This window comes from Triticum urartu, chromosome 2A, assembly GCF_056163025.1.
Source record: "Triticum urartu cultivar PI428250 chromosome 2A, HENAU_Tu73, whole genome shotgun sequence".
NCBI classification, from domain to species: domain Eukaryota; kingdom Viridiplantae; phylum Streptophyta; class Magnoliopsida; order Poales; family Poaceae; genus Triticum; species Triticum urartu.
Window position 1 is genome coordinate 543868948 of NC_141874.1, and position 23125 is coordinate 543892072.

At 43.1% G+C, this 23125-nt stretch overlaps 1 protein-coding gene across 1 annotated transcript; it reads left to right on the plus strand.

The window, feature by feature from the left end:
• The first annotated feature begins 19628 nt into the window (after positions 1-19628).
• LOC125537233 (uncharacterized) lies at positions 19629-20813 on the plus strand. The gene is made up of 3 exons (XM_048700537.2): positions 19629-20064; positions 20172-20290; positions 20403-20813. The coding sequence occupies exons 1-3, from the start codon at positions 19629-19631 to the stop codon at positions 20811-20813; spliced, it is 966 nt and encodes a 321-aa protein (XP_048556494.2).
• Positions 20814-23125: the final 2312 nt, after the last annotated feature.

Consider the following 23125-nt stretch of genomic DNA (forward strand, 5'->3'; position numbering starts at 1 on the left):
ATTACGCCGACGCCCTGCATCGACTTGACTTCGGCGCCAGGCCATATTCCTTTTATTACTCACTTTGCATAAATTATTTATTATGTAACGATTTTTTTAATTATCATTATTACTATTATCTCTGGTTTGCACTATTTTTTGTGCACAGGAAAATGATCCGGGGACTTCGGCGTCACTCTGCCGGTCCGCATTGATCGTGCTATGTCACCACTTCGGCGTGTCAAGCTCTCCGCTCCGCCACCTCGGGACCGGCTTGAGGGATGGAACCTTGCCCCGCATCAAGCTCGGACCGCGTCATCAATACCGAACACATTAACCATCTAAGTCGCTTTCATGCTCAAAGCTTTAATTTCTAACTTGCGTTTGGTTCGACCAAGCATTATACTTTTTTGGAAAAAAGTTGCTTCTAAAAAATTTCCTTGTTCAAACTTTGTTTGTGACGCATAAATTCAAATACCCCGTTTACTTGGGGGCTTCCTTTAGGAAGCTTTTCCTGTTGCATATGATTATACTTGTACGGCTTCGTTCCTTGTTCGTCTATTACGCCACAATATGCACCACATTGACTTAAGAGATTTGCAAGCTGGGTTGCCTCGCTCCTGTGTTTACCCCTACGTTCCCGATTGTTCGGCTAGGGAGTAAAGGGAGCACCTCTGCGATTGTCACGATCGGGTCACCCAAGCCAGACCTTAGACTGGGTGAAGCCGAAAGCCAGCGCTCTTATAGTTATTCAATGATGGTCGGCACACAACGGAACTCATGAGTACAAAAAATCTATTACACAAGTCTCATAATAACAATGAGCACCGAAGAAAGGTATCGGTGGAGGTACTATTTTCTTCGAAGATGCTTCTTACTCTTCGCAGTAATATAGCATAAGTTCCCTGAGCGCGCTTTGTCTGTTATAGCCTTATGCCCTGATTGCCCGGTTATTGGAAACACCGTCGATATTCTCGACGGATGGAGTACATAACACTTTTCGGTCCTTAACCAAAGAGGGAGAAGCCGACGGTCGGTTAAGACGCGTTTAAAGTTCGGTTGAACATAGATATGATATAAGTACTTCGGTACATGCAATCATTCTTCTACCCAAGTCACTTGGGGGCTCTTAAGTTTATTTGAGCCGTTTTATAATAAGTGTTCTTCTTCTCACTTGTTGCAAAGTTCTATTATTATTATTTATCACTCCTTTTTTCGACGCGAGTGTGCGGTCACTAGCCGGGGAGCCTAATTTCTCTCTCAAAGCCGCTAGATTTTAGTTTGCTAAACTGGCCTAATGAGAAGTACTCCGCCCTCGGGATAGGAGGTTGAAGCCGTAGGCTGACCCGCTCGAAGTCTTGAGATAGGATGTGTCATGTTAAAGGACGACAGAAGCACTTCTTTTTTCTAAGACCTATTTTCGGATTGGCACCAAACACTTGATCTTGTTCGGACGTCATGTTTTTACTGACGTTTCTTGGGTTTCCAAGCTTTTTGGCACTTTTAAACTATTTGTGCTTTTCCAGCATTAGTCTCGCAGTGCAACGCCGAACACCTTTAGGGATTCGGCAAAAACATTCTCGGATATTGCTATATATGCATCGGTTTCGAATTGTGTCTTCGGTCAATAGTTGGGTTGCCCGGCTCCTGCACTTGCTTCCTACGTTCCATTTTGTTCGGCTAGGCGTGCAAAGGGAGAACCACTGCGATTGTGCTTCCAGCTCACATGGTTAAGCACCTTAGTGGAGAAAGTCGAAAACTGACTGTCACAATAAGTGTAAACTGGTCAGCGATCCGATGACTATGACGGGCCATTCATAACATTGGCCGAAGTGTTTACAGCTTGACCTCGACTGTCGGCGAACACTACGGGGGGCTATTAACTGGCCTCCCAAACTAAATCCTCGATATTTTGCTCTTACATTCGAGCTGAGGTTTCATGATCATGCTTAGCATGACAACCCAAAGAAAGGAACCGATAGCGGGACTATTTTCTTTGGAATACATTTCTTCTGTTAAACAGTAATATAACATATCTCTCTGTGTACCTTTGTTTATAAAACCGTGTGGCCAGATTGTCTTGTTTGTCGTAAATCTTTGCCCTCATAAAGGCTTTATAAAGTAGGACAACACTCCTCGGCTACTGGCCAAGGAGGTGGAAGCCGATGGTCGGTCAACAAAGTTTTGTACAATGCGGATCCGAGCATTAATGATGTAAAGTACTTGGATACATAGAGTCATTACACATAATTTGTGATTTTACTATGGATATTGATCCTTAAATCGGCCACCCGTGCCCGCATTAAGGCTCGGGGGCTACTGGGCTTCGGGCTTATTATTTACAAATATTAAAGGGGCACATCGATCCCCTGATCTGGTGTTGCCACCCGTCCAGTGTCTCGGGGGCTATTGCATTGCTTGTCCAATGCAGAAAATTTTATGTGCAATATAGTTTCCAAGGAGATTTTGATCCTCAGGTTGGTCGGCCGCACCCAACCTGAGTCTTGAGGACTGAGCACGCCGCTTTTGTGTCCCGAAGTATTCTCCCGAGCTAGGACTTGATCCTTAGGCCGATTTTGCAAATCAACCTGAGTCTCAACGGCTACTGGGATCAGCGGTCTTATGTCATCCTTCATGTGCATCTCGGGTTTTAGACCGATACACACCTTGAGGGCTACTGGCTATATATCTCGGCAGAGAATAAATTGCACCAATAAAAAATGTTGACAAAAAATCGGCCCATAGTCGAGGTGGTGCACCACCTCGGAAGCAGTCCGGCATAAAGCTCGGGCGCTAGTGGCTGGCGCCATAGAGGGCATTTCCAGCATTAAGCTCGGCTAAACTCCTTCAACTTTTTTGAACCAAGGTGATATGACGCCTCGGATATAGTCCGGCATTGGAGCCTCGACACAGTTCAGCGTTGGAGCTCGGATATATTTCAGTGTTGGAGCTCGGATATACAGTCCGGCGTTGGAGCTCGGATACATAGTCCGGCGTTGGAGCTCGGATACATTCCGGCGCTAGAGCTGGGAAGCGGTCCGGCGTTGGTGCTCGGCTGCAAAAGATACCTCGAATGCAGTCCGGCATTGGAGCTCAGACGCAAGAGGACCCTGCCTCCCGGGAACAACTTCAAAACCGAGGTGTGGCATAAAAATAAACAAGGCATTGATAAAGGCCGGAAACTTAAAGGGGCTCCTCGGATACCCGACGTGTAAACTCGTCGAATGCATTTCGGTGATCCTCAAGATCGAAGATAAAGAAGATTTGTTGAACCAGTTTTCAAGACCGGCAACCGAAGATGAAGAACAGTTCGGAAGAATCGAGGAGCGTCCCTAACTTGAAGACCGGTTCAGGGGACTACTAACGGTGTCCTGGACTAGGGGGTACTCACCACATCGTCTCCCGATCTATTAGATTGGGCTGAGGACCCCCGTGGCCGTATACTCATGGGCCAGTTCGGACGGCTACCGCATGCAAGGAAGATTCCACAAGACTTGGCGATCAAGACAAGGACTTCTCCCCACCGGCGTATTCGGCTAGGAGTCTTGTTATCCTAGGCCTCCGGTGCATTATATAAACCGAGGCCAGGCTAGTCGATAGATATACAATATATACAACAATCATACCATAGGCTAGCTTCTAGGGTTTAGCCTGCTTGATCTCGTGGTAGATCTACTCTTGTACTACCCATATCATCAATATTAATCAAGCAGGAGTAGGGTATTACCTCCATCGAGAGGGCCCGAACCTAGGTAAAAAAATCGTGTCCCTTGTCTCCTGTTACCATCCGTCCTTGACGCACAGTTCGGGACCCCCTACCCGGGATCCGCCGGTTTTGACACCGACAAGCACTTTTCTTCCCTAGTGTTCCCTCGAATACTGGAGTCTTCCTTCCTCCCTTGACGTACTTGTCCCATAGACGATTCTTGTGGTTGTTGAATGCAATCGCCATCTTCCTAAGAGCAGTGTCCTTGACTTTCTCCACATCTGCATCTGTGACATGATCTGGTAGGGTGAAATGTTCCATGAGAGTTTCCCAAAGCAGAACTTTTTGTCTGTCATCAACAAAAGTAAGATCTGGACATGGCTTTGCTGGCTCTCTCCATTCTTGAAGGGAGATTGGGAGTTGGTCCTTCACAAGAACTCCGCACTGACGAATGAACTTGTCCGCAATCTTCTTAGGCGCTAATGGTTCGCCATTAGGTTTGATGGCCTCGATATTGTACTTTACGCCCTCCTTCAACTTTTTGTTCGGGCCTCGTTTCCTGCTGCCTGAAGATTTGCTCGGTCTAGATGGCTGAAAGAAGAAAGATTGATTCGTTAATATATCTTCAAGTCATTTAAAACATGTGATGATCACCAGATGCCTGCTTATATAAATATACCTCGCCGGTCTTTGTTGTTTCAGGATCAACATTTTCTTCGTCATCAATATCATAATCATAGTTCATGACTTCATCAATTCGGTCGTCACGATCGAATATCATATCACCCTCCCCGGTGTTGTTTAGATATCCGGAGCCGTCATAATCTTCTTCATTCTGATCATCATCTGGCCTGCGAGGATGGCGTATGATATCGAACAGGGTCTCTTCTCCCTCTCTACCGGTATTGTCCGCCATAGATTTTATTTAACTAATCCAAAAGAAATATAAAACAATTTAGTATTCAAATTACAATGCATGGATGCAATCAATTAATAAGGAAAAACTGAATCAATCATAGCACATAATAAGCATCATCGAATATAATCTCGAATACATTGTCTCGAATAATAGATATAATCTCGAATACATCGTCTCGAATAATATATATCGAATACATCACTAGCTAGCTAGCTAGCTAATAAAGATCGAATACTAAAGAGTAATCTAGGCCACTCGCGGTTCCTGAGGCGCGGGCGATGGACGTGCTCGTCCTCCTCCCTGACACGGCGACGTACCACCTCTGGCGGGGCCGGCTCCCTCCGCACTGAAAGTGGCCCATGCGAACGCCACCAAAGGAGATCAGGGTCGACGACAAGACCTGGGGCCGGGTTCCTCACCAAGCGTCGCACCCCTGAAGGTAGCACCTCCCAGTGCCAGCCCGACGGAGCTCAGTCCCAGACATGGGTCCTCTGAAGCAGGACATCGTCGCGAACGGGTCGATGGTGAGGATGCGGGCCGAGCATCGTCGACAACAAATACTATATGCCGCAAAAGTAAAGTAACATTTTTTAAATGATGGATTGTGATTTCATATATGCAAATTCTAAATTTTATAACTAAAAATATAAGAAACTAAAAAAACATCGATCATCGTCTAACAATTTGAAATTAATCTAATTCATCTAGCTAAAACTAACATTTCCAAAATTTCTAACATTTCTATAACATTTGTATAAAAAAGAGAAAAAACCCTTGACATTATATAGATTATAACTAACATTTCTATATACTATTTGACATTAATCTAATCTAATTAATTAATTCATCTAAAACTTTGTATGAAAAACAGAAAAACAGAAAAAAACTAAAAATAGAAAAATTGTGTGTGTGCGCGTGTAGTGTGTGTGTGTGCGTGTGTAGTGTGTGTGTGTGTGTGCGCGCACGTGTGTGTGCAGTAGCTACGGCCGGCGCCGGCGGCATGGTGGCTTTGATTGATTGGAGGGAGGAGAGGGGTCGGGGGAGAGGCTCACAACACGCGTGGGCGAGGTCGAGGCGAGGGGACGGTGACGGGCCGGTGCGGTGGGGACGGGCCGGCGACGGGGGCGGCGCGGAGTCGACGGGGACGACGCGACGAGGACGGGGGCGTCGCGGAGTCGATGGGGACGGCGCGACAGGGGCGGCGACGGCGCGGGACGAGGCGGCGGAAGAGAGAAGTGGGAGATGAGAAACTGAAATTTTTCGAAGTGTTTGTTATATAGGGGACACCTTTAGTATCGGTTGGTGCCACCACCCGGTACTAAAGGCCTGTTTTGGCCAGGCCAAGCGGCGGGAAGAGCACACCTTTAGTACCGGGTGGTGGCTGGAACCGGTACTAAAGACAGCACCCCACTTATATTGGTTGTACAACCAGTGACACAAAACGTAGGACCGACTCCAGCAGACTGTACCCATACTTAACTGGCCACACCACTAGCCCCACCACACAGGACCTGCACTCTAGCAAAAGGTATAACTATTTCATTTGCCATAGCACCAGCTGTACCACAGAAAATCCCACTCCAGCAAAAAGTACAGCAAGTCCACCGGCCGAAGACCTATCCCAACTGCAGAGACGGCCAATTCATGCAGATTGGAACCCCATTCCATTTATTTCCAATTTAAAAGAAAATGCTTTCAATGTTGTTAGGGACTACGTGCATATATTCCCATCATGGGAAGATTATTGTGAAGACAAACACCATTTTCACATCTTCCTGTCCAACTTACGTGTAAGTGCTATTGTTCATGGTTATTATTTTCCTCTTTTCTGCTGATTGAACACATCAATGATTCACATTACATTGTTGTAACTAGGCGAGGGTCAATCTGGATAGTCATGACGAGCAAAGCTTGCTTGTGCTTTTCAAGGAAGCATTGCAGCAGTATCGGTGTTACCTGAGGAAATCACACTTTGATGGCAAGTCTATAAACGAATTTCCGGTGAAGTCTCCTGTGCTAAATTTAGAAGACATTGAATGGAAAAACCTTGTTATGCACTGGTCTCGTTCCCAGGATGAGGTACTGTCTATGAAATCACATGACAATTTGAACGTCTACTTTTCCACATGTGCCTTATGGATCTTTTTTGCAGGAAATCTACTCGAAGAAGAATTCTGGTTTGACAAGAACGACAGGATATCGCAAATATGCTGCCCGCTGCTTTGCTCTTGTTCGTACCTGTTGTCCTGTATCACTGTACTTATATACATACCTGGTTCATTATGTGACAGCAGTATGCATGATAGCTTGCTTATCAATTGTTCGCTCCAAATTATCTGATCTGTATGAATGGTTACATTAGTACATTAGTGTAGAATATATCCAATGCCAATGTTTTTTTAGCTCTGCATTGTTCTTGTAAGTACATGCTATCCTTTATCAGTGTACTTATAATGACAGGTAGTTGTTCATGTACCATCACTCTGCAACTTATTTTCCTTTGCCCTCCATTTTCTACACATCAGATCAATATTTACACTTACCATAAGGTTGGTACTGGAGAAGTTTAGCTGTGCATTGCTCTTGGCTGTACCTTTTGCCTATATCGCTTCACTTACATTTATAGCTACTTGGTTATGTAGCATCACTCTTCATCTTATCTTAAATATTCTCCATTTTTTTCTATATTATCACATCTATATTTACTCTTAACAAAATGTAGAATAAAGGCAATGCTTTTGAAGAAGATTCTGTGGTAAACTTCTTGAATTGCCCCCCCATCAGCGTGGAGAAGGCCTCTATAGAGCCTGTCTTCACCAATAATGTAAGTTTGTCCATCTCAAGCCATCAAACTTTGTTGTATATATTTGGTTAGGCATGACTGCAACATCTGTTTATTTTTGGTGTTTGCATCAAATTGCTTGTTTAAAGTTTATTATGTAGTTCATAAACAAAAGTTTGTCCTTTCTCAATTTAAGTTTTCAGTTGTACAACCAAGTTCCTTCTTCATACCATGTAAATTAAACTATACAGAGCAAGTGATCTTCTTTTGCACTGCATGTATGCTTCTGTTCTTCATCCGTAATCCAGTGGTGTGGTGAACCTACCCACTACAGCACAATGTCATATTCTGCAATATCTTAACTATGAACAATGTCATATCATTCTACTATTATTTAAACCGTCTCTTTATTTTCCAATCTGAAATGGTATAAATTGATAGCACACTAACCATTGATACTTATGAGTTCTTGATCTGTAATCCAGTGGTGTTGTGAAGCTGCCAACTCCTTCACAATGTCATTTCCTGCCATGTCTTGACCTGAACAATACCATATTGTGTTAATGCAATTTTAAACTGTGTCACTTTATTCGTCAGTAAGAAATGTGATGAATTGTCAGCACTAATACTTTTATGTGCAAAACCTGTCATCTGTCTGCTTGTTTATCTTTCAGAGTGAGGAAGATATAAGTGTTGAACAAGCGCAGTCTCATCATCTTGCTCAGCTGCTTGCGCTGTAGCTCCCCAGGAGGGCTAACCTTTCTTGAACTCTATTGAAGTGCTGTCGGTTTTGTATATTATTTTGTCGGCGTGTTTATTTGCACTGGTGGCGATCTTTGATGCCCAGTGTATGTAATCTGCTGTCTTCTTGTGCTTTATTATCATAGTGGCGAACTTTGATGCCCAGTGGATGTAATATGCTGTAATTTCTTTATTGTATAGTCTAGGTTTTTTCTTATTCACGATGCTGCAGTTATTTTACTGTATATATATCCTGTCTTCGCAGTATATAGGCCAAACCATAAAATTATGGTACATAATCGGGCCGTCATGCAATCATGATGTAGGTTGGGCCTGAAACGTGCCGAACAGCTCATGGGCCGGCAACAGCCCAAAATGAACCCCGGCCCATGATTGTGCGAATCAAATCACGGGCTTTTAACAGGCCAAAATTGTCTCGGTCCTTGTTTGGCCCAATCAGATATCGGCTGCGAGCAGGCCGGATGCAAACCGGGCCGTAGTTAGGCCCAACTATATGACAGGCTTTTAACAGGCTGAAATTAATATAGGGCCGAAATGTTAAACGGGCCCTTAACAGGCCAAAACTAATATCAGGCCGAATTACTAAGTGGGCCTTTAGCAAGTGGGCCCAAAAGCATAGTGTCTAGTTGACGGCCGAATCTGATATGGGCCATAATTGAGCCCAAAGCCTCTTAAAGGGCCGGACCTGATCTGGGCCGTAATTTGGCCCAGAACGTGGTAGGCTTTTCATGGGACGGATCTCATATGGGCTACTATTAGGCCCGGAGTGTGGCAGGCCATTAATGGACCGGATCAAATATGGGCCGGCATTTGGCCCAAAACATGGCAGCCAGTTAATGGGCCGACCTACTAGGGTCCTCAAAATCTTGTGGGCCTACACCTGGGCCGGCCCATTAATGTCCGCGAAATCTCGTGGCCTTCAGTTGGGCCGGCCCATTATGATCCGCAAGAATCTTGTGGGCCTTAACCTGGGCCGGCCCATTATGGCACACAAAAATCTTGTGGGCCTTTACCTGGGCCGGCCCATTATGGCACGCAAAATCTTGTGGGCCTTTAGCTGGGCCAGCCCATTATGGTCCGCAAAATCTCATGGGCCTTTAGCTGGGCCAGCCCATTATGGTCCGCAAAATCTTGTGGGCCTTCAGTTGGGCCGGCCCATTTAAACTTGATGGGCCGGTCCACGTGTCAACATATCATAGGCGCGTCTCGCCCATTGGATGAGTGACACCTGTGCCAACGCGGACCTGACACGTGTCTCCTCCAACCAATGATGATTTTACACGTGGAAAATCCCCATTGGTCGGGGCTGTTAACGGGTTATCGGATCCAAAATCCGACCCGATAGCTTAATGGCGTTCCGTTACGGTGGATGGCATGTGTCGGTCACCCTTGACGAAAGCACTTCTGTGACGCGCGATTTATCGTCATGGAAGTGGACACTTCCATGATGATAATTTTGGTAATGTCATGGAACACTTCTACGACAGCACAGGTATGACTATCTTGATTCTGTCATAAAATCATCATGGATGTACATGCATGACAGAAAACGCGACCTACTGTGACAAACACGTATCATCACGGAAGTCTATTTTTTTGTAGTGCCCTCTTCCTTTTGGATGTCTGAAACACAAGAACAGTATTTGAATGGAAAAACATGGTATGACGACAAATGGAATAGTTGTTGATAATGAATGGGCATGGCATCTTCACATATATCATGAGAAAACTAAGCAGATGGCGGTGCAACGAAGCAAAAGAAATGCAAGACACCTTATGCAAGATATGTGCAACCAATAAAACCTTGCGAAATTAGAACATGCACCTTATTGGGTGAACAGGATAGACCATCTACCTTTGACTCCTTGAGCTTCGAATAGTCGTTAGGATCATATTCTGAATACGAATCTATAGGTCGGGAGCATGTGGGTTTCCTTGCCTCCATAATGGACCTCAATCCCTTGATGCCAAGTTTGTTACCCAATGAACTGTTCCGCAATATTCTTCTGATGTGCGCATTCTTATATTCACTGTGATTACGTACAATATCTGTAAAGCATGAAAACACAAATAGCAGTGAGATTACCTTTGTAATGTAGAGGATATTGTAATATAATAGAGGCTCCCTGTAAACCCTTGTGTGCTATCACTGGATTCTGATGAGAGAGCCCATGTGTGCTGTAATATGGTGAGTAGATTAATATAATCTGGCACAACTACACAAAAAATAAGCTCCCTGTTGGGGGCCCCAGATGTAAGGATAGTTGGCAGACGATAGGTTCATAATATACCGTATAGAAAGTTTATTGCCAGACCATGATAACGAGAGCGTAGAGCCAGTAGGCATATCATAGTGTAGATAATAGGGGTACACCATAACCACCATAAATAAATTGGGAAAGCGGAACTGGCTAGAAAACATAGGGTTTTGCAGCTACTAATATGCAGCCTGTCGATCACCTACAGGCCAGCTCCATTCATCTGAAGGCGCATAGCTGTTACTATCAGTTTAGTCTATCAAATACCACGCGGCTCCTACCATTTTCGGGGTATTATGGCAGACCAACTCGAAGTGTGAAATCATTTAGCAGAAACGGCCCAGTAGAGGTGTCGACTGTAGATGTCCCTGCTCCCCTTCCTGGCAAGGAACATACTATGCTTACTAAGGAAGAACAAAAGAGGAAGCATATTCTACATGTCTGCATGCAAGCCGCGTGACTTTTGTCATTTGGGCCAGTCGACCATTTCAGACGGTTGGATGAAGATCCTACATCTCCTAACCCTTCTTCTTCCTTGTCTCTGATTCTTCCCATACAGAACACCGCACGGGCCGCCGTCCGAACCATCGGCCCCGACCCCCCGCCCTCCCCTAAACCGCCCCCACCGCTTGTGTTCCTCCGCCACCCTCACCCCCATCCCCGCCCCCACCCGCGTCGAGTTTTCTTCGTTTGGCATGGCCCCACCACCGCCCCCACAACCACCGTCCCCACACGAGCCCCTTCATTCGCACCGGCGAACTCCGGTGAGCTCTGAAAAATCGACTAACCCAATTATGAAATTTATTCTACTGTCATTTAACTAGTGTGGAATATATAATGGACGATGGCAATGAGGTATCAGCTCCGGCATGGTGGAGGAGGACGGCGGTGGATGGGGTGGCGGACGAAGGAGGCTGGGGTGGAGAGGTTGTTTTGGCGCCCACGGAGTATGAATGGGGAAATGGAGGGAGAGAGGAAGGGGGAACCATGTCTTCAGGGTGCGCTTATCCCAAATGCGAGAAAAATTTACAAACTTAGCCCCCGTTTAAAATTTCCTACATCACAACAATATTAGTCGGTTGGGGATAGGACCGTAATCTCGCATACACCGAATATTTGCCGACGAGAGTTTCTTTTTGGCGCCCCCGTGTATGAATCGGGGAGTCGATTTCGGCCGAGGAGACACTGTGTTTTGGCGCCCACCGTGTATGAATCCCGGTGAGAGGCGGTTATGTCACATTTGAGTGAAATTACAAACCTACCCCTATCGAAACCTATAGAAATCGAGATGATAGGCTTTGCGTGTTAGGGATAGGCAGTAATTTCCATCTCGCGGATTTTGGTTTCAGGCGGTTACTGCAACTTTCCCCGCTTCATTCATATTTTTGCAGACCAAGAGTGCGCGTTACCGTGCCAACTCAATTTGAATCCAGTTTGTATTCTATTTTTGTAAGGCCAGGATCCATTTGTGATTCAAATAAAATTCTATATACATCATTTTTTTATATATACTTTCAAAAGCACAACACCCTTTATACATAAATATGGTTTACAAATGGCATGATCTCAGATTCATAAGGCAGTATTCATCTTAATTTGGATTTCCAAATATTTGAAAGCACTTTATGTTGAAATACAATGTATGCATTCCTCGCTAACTGTCTCCAATTAATGTGTGTTTCATGCGTTTTTTACTTCTCAAACATGTATAATGTGTTTCACACACGCAACATATAGTGTAATCCCGTTTAGACATTAATTGCATATAAATCATGCATTGTCTCTAATTAAAGAATCTATGGATCACTAATATTGATAAACTATATAACATTACACGTGTCCCCAAATTCAAATGAATATGCATGTTTGATACGCCAATCTGCGTCATGATATTATCGATGTCGTGATCTCCAGTTTAAATATTTGAATCCCCTTCAATCTAGATATTCGTCTCATATAGCTATCACTCATGCTTATATAGGAGTATCTCTCTAGACCTACACGCGTTCATCGTCTCTCGGGTATCTCTCGTGCTACCTGTATGTCGACAATGATCTTTGATCTTCGCAACACACTGATGGTACTCTCTCCCTCAACCTTCATCACTCTATCTCTCTCTAAGTATACCTCGCTCCCTGCTAGGTGGCTCTAACTACGATTCTCCATGTGAAATCTCTTTCTCTCACACAAACACAAACTTCGTCTCCTGGGGTCTCATTTCTCTCTACTATTGCCCTGTGTTCCACTCACACACCCACACTCACAAAGAGATGTCTTTCGCTCCTTACATATGAGAAGCTACGACTCTTCCTCTTAAATATCTCTTCCTCACACACAAACACAAACTCTGTCTCCCAGGGTCTCATATCTCTCCACCATTCTCTTGTATGTCGCTCACACACACTCTCTCTCCCTAGAGATATCTTGCGTTCCCTCATGTGTCTCTCTAGCTATCACTCTCATTGTGAAATATCTTTCTCTCCCGTAGACACAAAAATCCGTCTCTCAGGATCTAATTTCTCTCTGATATTTATTTGTATGTGACTCGCAAGCACACTCTCTCTATCTCTCTCACACCCACACACATAACTCAGCCTTCTGATCCACTCGACTCCTATCTCTAACACACACTAGCTAGCATCTTTATCTTTCTATTTATCTGTTTCTCCATCAACCTTCTTTCTCGCCCACGCTCTTGCTTCCTATCATGCACACTATATATGTTTCTCTCTACATGCAGTCAAGTGCCCTCATTTTATCTTTCTCTCACACACACATAACTTCACCCTCTGAACCACCTGGTGGTCATCTCCAACACTCAAACTAGCCGATGTCCCTCTAGCTAGCATCTCTATCTCTGTATCTATTTGTAGTTTCTCCGTCAACATTTCTTTCTCGCACGCACTCTTGATTACTATCACCCACACGATATATGCCTCTCCATACATGCATTTATAGGTTGATCTCTTTTGCACAATCGTTGTGTCTCGCTCCCTCTGCTCGCCATAGATGCATGCTCCAGCCCACACCACTATCTCTTAAACACAAAAACACATTCTCAATTATCGAGCCTTCTTCCCTGCACTCTCACATGCATGCATATTGTCATACCGATCTCTCCCATATCATTGATCTTATGGCTTAAGTCTTCTTTATTTTATCTCGATCATGCTCGCGCGCGCACACACACACATCCAACGTATACATGTATACCTCTCACACATGCATGTTCAAGGTCTCCTATGTCTCCATACATAGTTAATTACCCTCAACCCTAATGCCACATCGAATCCTTCTCTTCTTGTGTGCACATAACTTCCGCCTGGATGGGTAAAACACACACTCACACTTAACAATCTCCTTCTAGCTACCCCCCTCTCTCACTCTTCCCCAATATCCCCAAAACCAATAAGACCATCCCTTCGTTTAATTCCTGTCTACATGTACCATCGATATATAGTAGTCTTACTCAGTGTCTCTCGAACAAACATGTTCTCTTGATGTCGACTCCTCTCACGCGCACACGCCTTCTCTTCCCTCTCTACGGGCCTTTTCTCTCTCGCACCCTCTCGTTGGTGGCCTCTGTCATACACTATGATGAAGCCACACTGAGGGAGTCCTGGATTAGGCGGTCTTCGGATAGCCGGACTATATCCTTTGGCCGGACTGTTGGACTATGAAGATACAAGATTGAAGACTTCGTCCCGTGTCCGGATGGGACTCTCCTTGGCGTGGAAGGCAAGCTTGGCAATACGGATATGTAGATCTCCTCCCTTTTAACCGACTTTGTGTAACCCTAGCCCCCTCCGGTGTTTATATAAACTAGAGGGTTTAGTCCGTAGGACAACAGACAATCATACCATAGGCTAGCTTCTAGGGTTTTAGCCTCTATGATCTCGTGGTAGATCAACTCTTGTAATACTCATATCATCAAGATCAATCAAGCATGACGTAGGGTTTTACCTCCATCGAGAGGGCCCGAACCTGGGTAAACATCGTGTCCCCTGCCTCATGTTACCATCCACCTTAGACGCACAGTTTGGGACCCCCTACCCGAGATCCGCCGGTTTTGACACCGACATTGGTGCTTTCATTGAGAGTTCCACTGTGTCGTCATCATAAGGAGGGATGGCTCGTCTCCTTGTCAAGGACAACATCACCTCTGGGGGAGCCCTGGCTGTAGGCGAAACTCTCCGACTAGGCGGCTTCATCATGACCGCCCGCTCGGCCGCCGCGCTGATACGTCTCCAACGTATCTATAATTTTTGATTGTTCCATGCTATTATATTACCAACCTTCTATGTTTTATATGCATTTATATGCTATTTTATATGATTTTTGGGACTAACCTATTAACCCAGAGCCCAGTGCCAGTTTCTGTCTTTTCCTTGTTTTAGAGTTTCGAAGAAAAGGAAAATCAAGCGGAGTCCAATTGACCTGAAACTTCACGAAACTGATTTTTGGATGGAAAGAATCCCAGAAGTCTTGGAGTGCACGTTAGTGGAACTTCGAGGAGGCCACTAGGTAGGGGGCGCGCCCTCCACCCTCGTGGGCCCATCGTGGCTACCCTGACGTACTTCTTCCGCCTATATATCTCCATATACCCTAAAAACATCAGGGAGCACAATAGATCACGAGTTCCGCCGCCAGAAGCCTCCGTAGCCACCTAAAGCCAATCTAGACCCATTCCGGCACCCTGCCGGAGGGGGCAATACCTCTCCGGTGGCCATCTTCATCATCCCGGTGCTCTTCATGACGAGGAGGGAGTAGTTCTCCCTCGGGGATGAGGGTATGTACCAGTAGCTATGTGTTTGATCTCTCTCTCTCATGTTCTTGAGGTGTTACGATCTTGATGTATCGCGAGCTTTGCTATTATATTTGGATCCTATGATGTTTCTTCCCCCCTCTACTCTCTTGTAATGGATTGAGTTTCCCCTTTGAAGTTATCTTATCGGATTGAGTCTTTAAAGATTTGAGAACACTTGATGTATGTCTTGCCATGGATATCTGCGATGACAATGGGATATCACGTGATTCACTTGATGTATGTTTTGGTGACCAACTTGCGGGTTCCGCCCATGAACCTATGCATAGAGGTTGGCACACATTTTCGTCATGATTCTTCGGTAGAAACTTTGGGGCACTCTTTGAGGTTCTATGTGTTGGTTGAATAGATGAATCTGAGATTGTGTGATGCATATCGTATAATCATACCCACGGATACTTGAGTTGACATTAGGGTTTTGGTTGATTTGTGTCTTAAGGTGTTATTCTAGTACGAACTCTAGGGCTGTTTGTGACACTTATAGGAATAGCCCAACGGATTGATTGGAAAGATTAACTTTGAGGTGGTTTCATACCCTACCATAATCTCTTCGTTTGTTCTCCGCTATTAGTGACTTTGGAGTGACTCTTTTTTGCATGTTGAGGGATAGTTATGTGATCCAATTATGTTAGTATTGTTGAGGGAACTTGCACTAGCGAAAGTATGAACCCTAGGCCTTGTTTCAACGCATTGCAGTACCGTTTACGCTCACTTTTACCATTAGTTACCTTGTTGTTTTTATATTTTTTCAGATTACAAAAACCATTATCTACTATCCATATACCACTTGTATCACCATGTCTTCGCCGAACTAGTGCACCTATACAATTTACCATTGTATTGGGTGTGTTGGGGACACAAGAGACTCTTTGTTATTTGGTTGCAGGGTTGCTTGAGAGAGACCATCTTCATCCTACGCCTCCTACGGATTGATAAACCTTAGGTCATCCACTTGAGGGAAATTTGCTACTGTCCTACAAACCTCTGCACTTGGAGGCCCAACAACGTCCACAAGAAGAAGGTTGTGTAGTAGACATCAAGCTCTTTTCTGTCACCGTTTCCGGGGAGGTGAGTGCTTGAAGGTATATCTTTAGATCTTGCAATCGAGTCTTTTAGTTTCTTGTTTTATCACTAGTTTAGTTTATAAAAGAAAACTATAAAAAAATGGAATTGAGTTTGTCTCATACGCTTCACCTTTTTAATATCTTTTGTAAGAATAAGGATTCCGACAATTGTGCTCAAGTGCTAGAGGAAGAATGCATTAGAATGTTTGGCATTAAATCTTTGAATGATGAGCATGATTGCAATGTTGTTAGTACGAATTCTTTGAATATCCATGATATTAATGATGATTGCACTAGTTATGATGAAAATGTCTCCTATAAACATGTCAATTTTGTGGAGTGCATTGGGTTTGTAAGTACACACCAAAAAGGGAAGATAGATATTGCAAGAAGCATAAGTACTTAGAAAATAATTGTTGCAAGAAATACTAGATGATTGTGCTGAAAATTTAAATTTTCTTGGCCGTACTTGTGGACTTTGCAATGAACATGATCATTTCAGTACCCAATGCAAATTGTTTCATGATCGTATCGTGTCCAAAAATTGTGATGACTTGATTTCCCTTGCGCATCATAATGAACTTAGTTTGCTCTTGCGTTATGAAGAAATGAAACGTATAACTAAGGATATTCCAAATTTTGCCCTTGATAGAGTTCTTCATTTTGATCCAGAGGAAATTTATATGTATTGTGCGGTGAATTGTATTGAAAATCCTTATATTGCCAACTACATAAAGAAAAGAAAACAAATAGAAGATGAAGAGAATACTAATGAAAGGGAAGATACTTCCCAATATCCCCCTATTATTTCCACTGTTCAAAAAATCGTCCGAGAAGCCGAGTAATCGGCCGATTAATCGCTACTCGGACATCCACCTTGTAAATTACATGTATTCGGTAGTGTTATTCGGCCTGGGGATTACTCGACCGATTAATCGGCCTGACAACGATTAATCTGCCGCAGACCGATTAATCACGGGACTCACAGGGGCCGAACTGTAAAAAAGTAGCCTCCCTCGTCTCTCTCCTCAATCCTACCCGTGGCACGTGGGTTAGGTTGGGCAGAGCTCCCAGCCCTAGCCACCGCCTGCACTACCCACCCCGCGCCGTTGCCGTTCCTCCGCCGCGGGCCAACGGCGGCCCTCCCTCGTCTCCTCGCCGCCTCCCCCTCCTCCCCCACCTCCCGCATCTACCCCGCCCCCCGCCTCACCCGTGGTTGTCGCCTCTCCTCGCCGCCTCCACCTGTCGTTCCTCTGCCACTGGCCAACGGCGGCCCTTCCTCTCCCACCTCTCCTCGCCGCCTCCCGCCTCCCGCATCTACCCCGTCTCTCCTCCTCATCAGTGGCTATGGAAAGAAAGCAGGTGGCAGCCCTGGCGCCCTCCCTCTCTGGCCTGTACGTGCTGCCTACTCACGCCAGCGACTAGGGCAGCAGCAAGCAGGTGGCCACCCCTCCCTCTCCGGCCTCTCCTTGCTCTCTTCACGCCGGCGACCAGGTTGAAGGAGAAGGGGCAGCAACACATCATCATAGCAGCAAGCAGAGGTTGCTGCCACTTCATGTTTTGTATTTTGTATTTCTTTAACTTCATGTTTGTTGAATGATGAATTGATGATTCAAATGATTGCCGTGTAGAATTGTTACAACTGTAGTACTATGTGCAATTGTAATTTATTAATTTCATGCTGTTTGGTGGCTTAATTGTATTAAAATTGTATGTATGCAATTTATTATTAATTGCCTAATTGGTAATTGACTTTTGTTGTTTAACACTTTAACTTTAATTATTGCTAACTTGCTGCCCTACTTGATTTGTATTTTGTTTTTTGTATGTAGGAGATGGCTACGTCTAGTGCCGTTTCTGAGGTGGCAAGTTCTCAGTCGCTAAAAAGGAATTCTGATGACATGGCGTGGGAATTTACCATGTTGTGTGATCCAAATGATTTGCAAAGAGTGAAGTGCAAGCTATGTGGAAAAGAAATGTCTGGAGGGGTCAATAGGATGAGGCAACACATAGCACATATCAAAGGCTCGGTGACAGGTTGTATGGTAGCCACTCCAGAATAACAAGCTCGGTGCAAGGAGGCTTTTCATGCCGCAAAGAAGAAGAAGGTGGAAAAGGAAAAGCAAGCACAATAATTAAGGGCCTCGGTGAACATAGAAGTTGAGGATGATGAAGAGCTTAGTGCAGTTGGTAAAGGTGATCCCAAAAATGTCAGGCCTATGGATCAATTTGTGGCGCCGGTTGATCCTAGTGTGCCATTGAAAAAATTCCAACGCAACATCAATGATAGTATCGACAAGGAGAGAAGCTACTAAGTGGGGCAATATTTGGCTAGATGGATGTACAAGAAAAACATACCCTTCAATGCTATCAATGATGATGACTTCAAACAATTTTGTGAAGCCCTTGGTCGTTATGGTCCTGATTGGAGGCAACCTTCGCAACATCATATCCGAGAAAAGATGTTGTTGCAGGAGGTGGAAAGGACTAGGGATTTGTTGAAGCCACATGAGGCTGAGAGGGAGATCACCGGGTGCTATGTCATTACTGATGCTTGGACAGACAAAAAAAGGAGCATCATGAACTTGTGTGTGCATTGTAAGTTGGGGACAGTTTTTCTTGAATCAAAGGAGGCATCAGCTGATGCACACACAAGTCTCTACATCTTCAATTATGTGGATGAATGCATTGAGAAAATTGGTATCAATCTTGAACCTTTTATTTTATCTCGTTCTTTGCTTTTCAAGCTTTCATCATGTATTGATTATTGTGTTTTACCATGATGTTTGTAGGTGCTGATAATGTTGTACAAGTAGTCACGGATAATGCTTAAAACAATATGGGAGCAAAAGGGATGTTGAAAGAAAAAAGGCCGAAGATATTTTGGACCTCATGTGCAACGCACACCCTCAACTTGATGGTAGAAGCGGTTGGTAAATTAAAGCAATTTGGTTCTATAATTACCAAAGCAAAGGAGATGACTATTTTTCTTTATGCACATCATGCAACATTGGCGTTGATGAGGTCTCATACAAAAAAGAGAGACATTGTTAGGCCGGGAGTGACAAGATTTGCTTCGGCATTTCTTGCCTTGCAAAGTCTTGCTGCAAAGAAGAAACAACTAAAGGAGATGTGTTGTAGTGATGCTTGGGAACAATGCAAGCATACACGTACAAGGAAAGGAAAGTCGGCTCATGCCACGATAATTAGTAGGACATTTTGGAAGAATGTGTCTCTTTGCATCAAGGTAAGAAAATTAATAATGTTCTTTAATTGTGTCTTGTCATCTTGTGTTATATGTTATATGTTAAATACTAATGTTGTGCTTATCGTATGTTGCAATGCAAGGTTTTTGAGCCATTGGTGAAGGTGCTTCGATTGGCTGGTAGTGATGGACAGTCCATGGCCTCTATGTATGGAGAAATAATAGAGGCAAAGAAGGCAATATTGCTTGCGGTTGAAAATTCAGAGAAGGACTATAAGATCATCACAACAGCCATGGAGGGCAAGATGAATGGGAGGTTAGATACGCCATTGCACATGGCCGCATATGCACTGAATCCCTATTATAGTTATGCTACCCCAAGCATATTTGTCGATGTAGAGGTCATGAGTGGATTGATGGAAGTTATTGAGACCTTCTATCATGATGATGATGAGAAGCAAAATAAAGCACTTAACGTAGACTTGCCAAGGTTTAAAAATAAGGAGGGCATGTTTGCAAAGTTGGCTGCCTCCAAAGCTATAACGAATGCAAATTTCAATCCCGGTAAGCTCGTTCTCCTACATACTCTTTGTCTTTTTGCATTTTACATTTCTGAAATTATGGGTTGATGGATTGATGCATAATACTTTATTTTTTGTTTTCTCATGTAGGAGAGTGGTGGGCAACTTATGGACTACAAACTCCTACGTTGATGCACATGGCTTTGAGGATACTCAACTTGACCACAAGTTCTTCTGGATGTGAACGGAATTGGAGTGTTTTTGAACAAGTAACTCTTGAATCTCAACTTGTAGTTATTCAAATTTGATATTTAGTTCCTTACTTTATTTATGAACAAATGTGAATGGCTACTTGATTAGGCTTTACTTTGCAATTTTTAGGTGGATGCTAAGAGGAGAAATAAACTAGATGTAAGTCGTAGGGACAATCTAGTTTATATCCAATTCAATGGAAGAATGATGGACAAAAGAAAGAAATGTTCCTCCTCTCGTGATGTTCTCCTTGGTGAAGATGCTTCCATGGCACAAGATTGGATATGTGAAGATGCATATGTTGAGGACGAGGTTGATCCCGACACCACCATTGATGATGAAGTGGGAGCCACCGAGGCTATAGAGCCTCGTAGGAGTGCAAGAGTGAGAGAACTCCATGAAGTAGAAGAATTTGTTGCTGATGAAGATTCAGAAAATGAGATTGCTTTGGAAGAGGAGATAGAATTTGAGTCTGATAATGATGAGATGATTGAAACAAATGAGGACGAGGATGAGGACGAGGACACAACACAACCTTAATTCTTTGGTTCATGCTATTTAGTATTTACCTAGTAATTTATTTTGGTTGTGGCCTTGTGGGAGAAGGAGAACTTTGTCTACGTGTGCTGTTTGGTATTTTCCTAGTTTGAGTTCTCAACTTGTCATGCAATGCAACTATGCAAGATTTCAAGAATCCATGAACGATATTTTTTTTGTGTTTTATGGTTGAGGACCTTGTTATGTTATGCACTTATGCAAGAAGTCAAGAACTATGATTATTTGTGTTTTATGGCTGTTGTGAATTGTCACCTGTGGACCTTGCTATGTCATACTATCATACATACTTTTGGACCTTGTTATGTTATACTGTCATATCATACATACCTGATACTTGTGGGCCTTGCTATGTCATGTGATACATACTTGTGGACCTTGTTATGTTATGCAAATTCAAGAACTATGATTATTTGTTATTAAGTTACTACAAGTCTTAGAGATAGAGCACATAATGATTGTTGCCATACTTGTTGAATATATCATATTTTAGAGCATTGTTGTCACACACACGTACACTCATTCAACATTTTGCTTTTTTTAACTCACATGTCACAACTCACATATGACCTCGGATCAAAATAATCAAAACATAAAAGTTGTTCACCTTGCCGATACGAATAACTTTCATGTTGATTTTTTTTTCATATTAGGTACTTACTCATTCCAGGGCATTTAAATAAATTCTTGCGTGGCCAAAATCTGATCCCAACACTAGGATTCTGAGATTTATAAAAAAACTGACCGATTAATGCTCGACCGATTAATTCCGATTAATCGGCGGATTCACGATTAATCCCTACTCCCTAGTTGACCAAGTAGTTACCAATTACCAATTTCCTGAACATTGATTATTTCTTATGATGAATCAGGTAACGAGGAGGAGCCTCCTATTCAACCAATCTCATTAATAAGGAGCTCCAAAAATAGGATTGAACCCACACATGATGTGGTGAAGAAGAAGAAAAGAAAAAGGAAGAGAGGTAAAAAGATATATCCCGCAAATAATGCTGCTCCTATTACTATTGTGCCTCATGAAAATATAATTGTGGAAGATAATGATACTTCTTATCTTCTTGAAAATCTTTTTGGCACTTGATTGGAAGAATATGATAATTGCTATGCTATTGGTGCTATCCATGCTATTAATGACGAGAGTGATTATGCTTACGATATGAAAAGGCCCAAGCTTGGGGATGCTATGTTTGATGAAGATGATGTTTTTGAGAATATATTTGCTGCAATTAATGTTTTTCCCAAGCTTGGGGATGCTACGTTTAATGAAGATGATATTTTTAGTCTCCCAAGTTTTGATATGCAAATTTATAATGATGATAGCATGCCTCCTACTTATGATGATTATTGTGATGATACTTATGCTATAAAAAGTAGTGATTATATTTATAAAACGTGTCATGATTATGATTAACCCTTTTCTGAACATTACTCTTTTAATGTGGAAACAATGTATAATATTCGAGTTTCTTATGATACTCCCACTACCCCGAATGAGAAGAATTTTGCTTATGTGGAGAGTAGTAAAATTTCTATCCTTGTAGATCATGAAAAGAATGCTTTAGGTGCTGGTTATATTGTTGAATTCATTCATGATGCTACTAAAAATTATTATGAGGGAGGAACATACGCTTGTAGGAATTGCAATAATATCAAGTTTTCTCTCTATGTGCTTAAAGTTATGAAGTTATGCTTGTTTTACCTTCCTATGCAAGTTGATTCTTGTTCCTATAAGTTGTTTTCTCACAAAATCCCTATGCATAGGAAGTGGGTTATACTTAAGTGTTCTAGTCACATTCTTCAAGATGCTTTCTTCATGTTACAATTCTTATCCTTTATGTGAGCATCATTAAAATTATCATGCCTAGCTAGGGGCGTTAAACGATAGCGCTTGTTGGGAGGCAACCCAATTTTATTTTTGTTCCTTGCTTTTTGCTCCTGTTTAGTAATAAATAATTCATCTAGCCTCTGTTTATATGTGGTTTTATGCTTTTAATTAGTGTTTGTGCCAAGTAGAACCTTTGGGAAGACTTGGGGAAAGTCTTTTGATCATGCTGTAAAAAACAGAAACGTTAGCGCTTACGAGAATTGCTGCCATTTTTATTTGGAGAGTGATATTTAGTTAATTCTTTTTGAAGATGATTAATAGATAAATTTCTCAGGTCCATAAATTTATTTAAGAATTTTATGAGTTCCAGAAGTATACGTTTGATCCAGATTACTACAGACTGTTCTGTTTTTGACAGATTCTGTTTTTCGTGTGTTGTTTGCTTATTTTAATG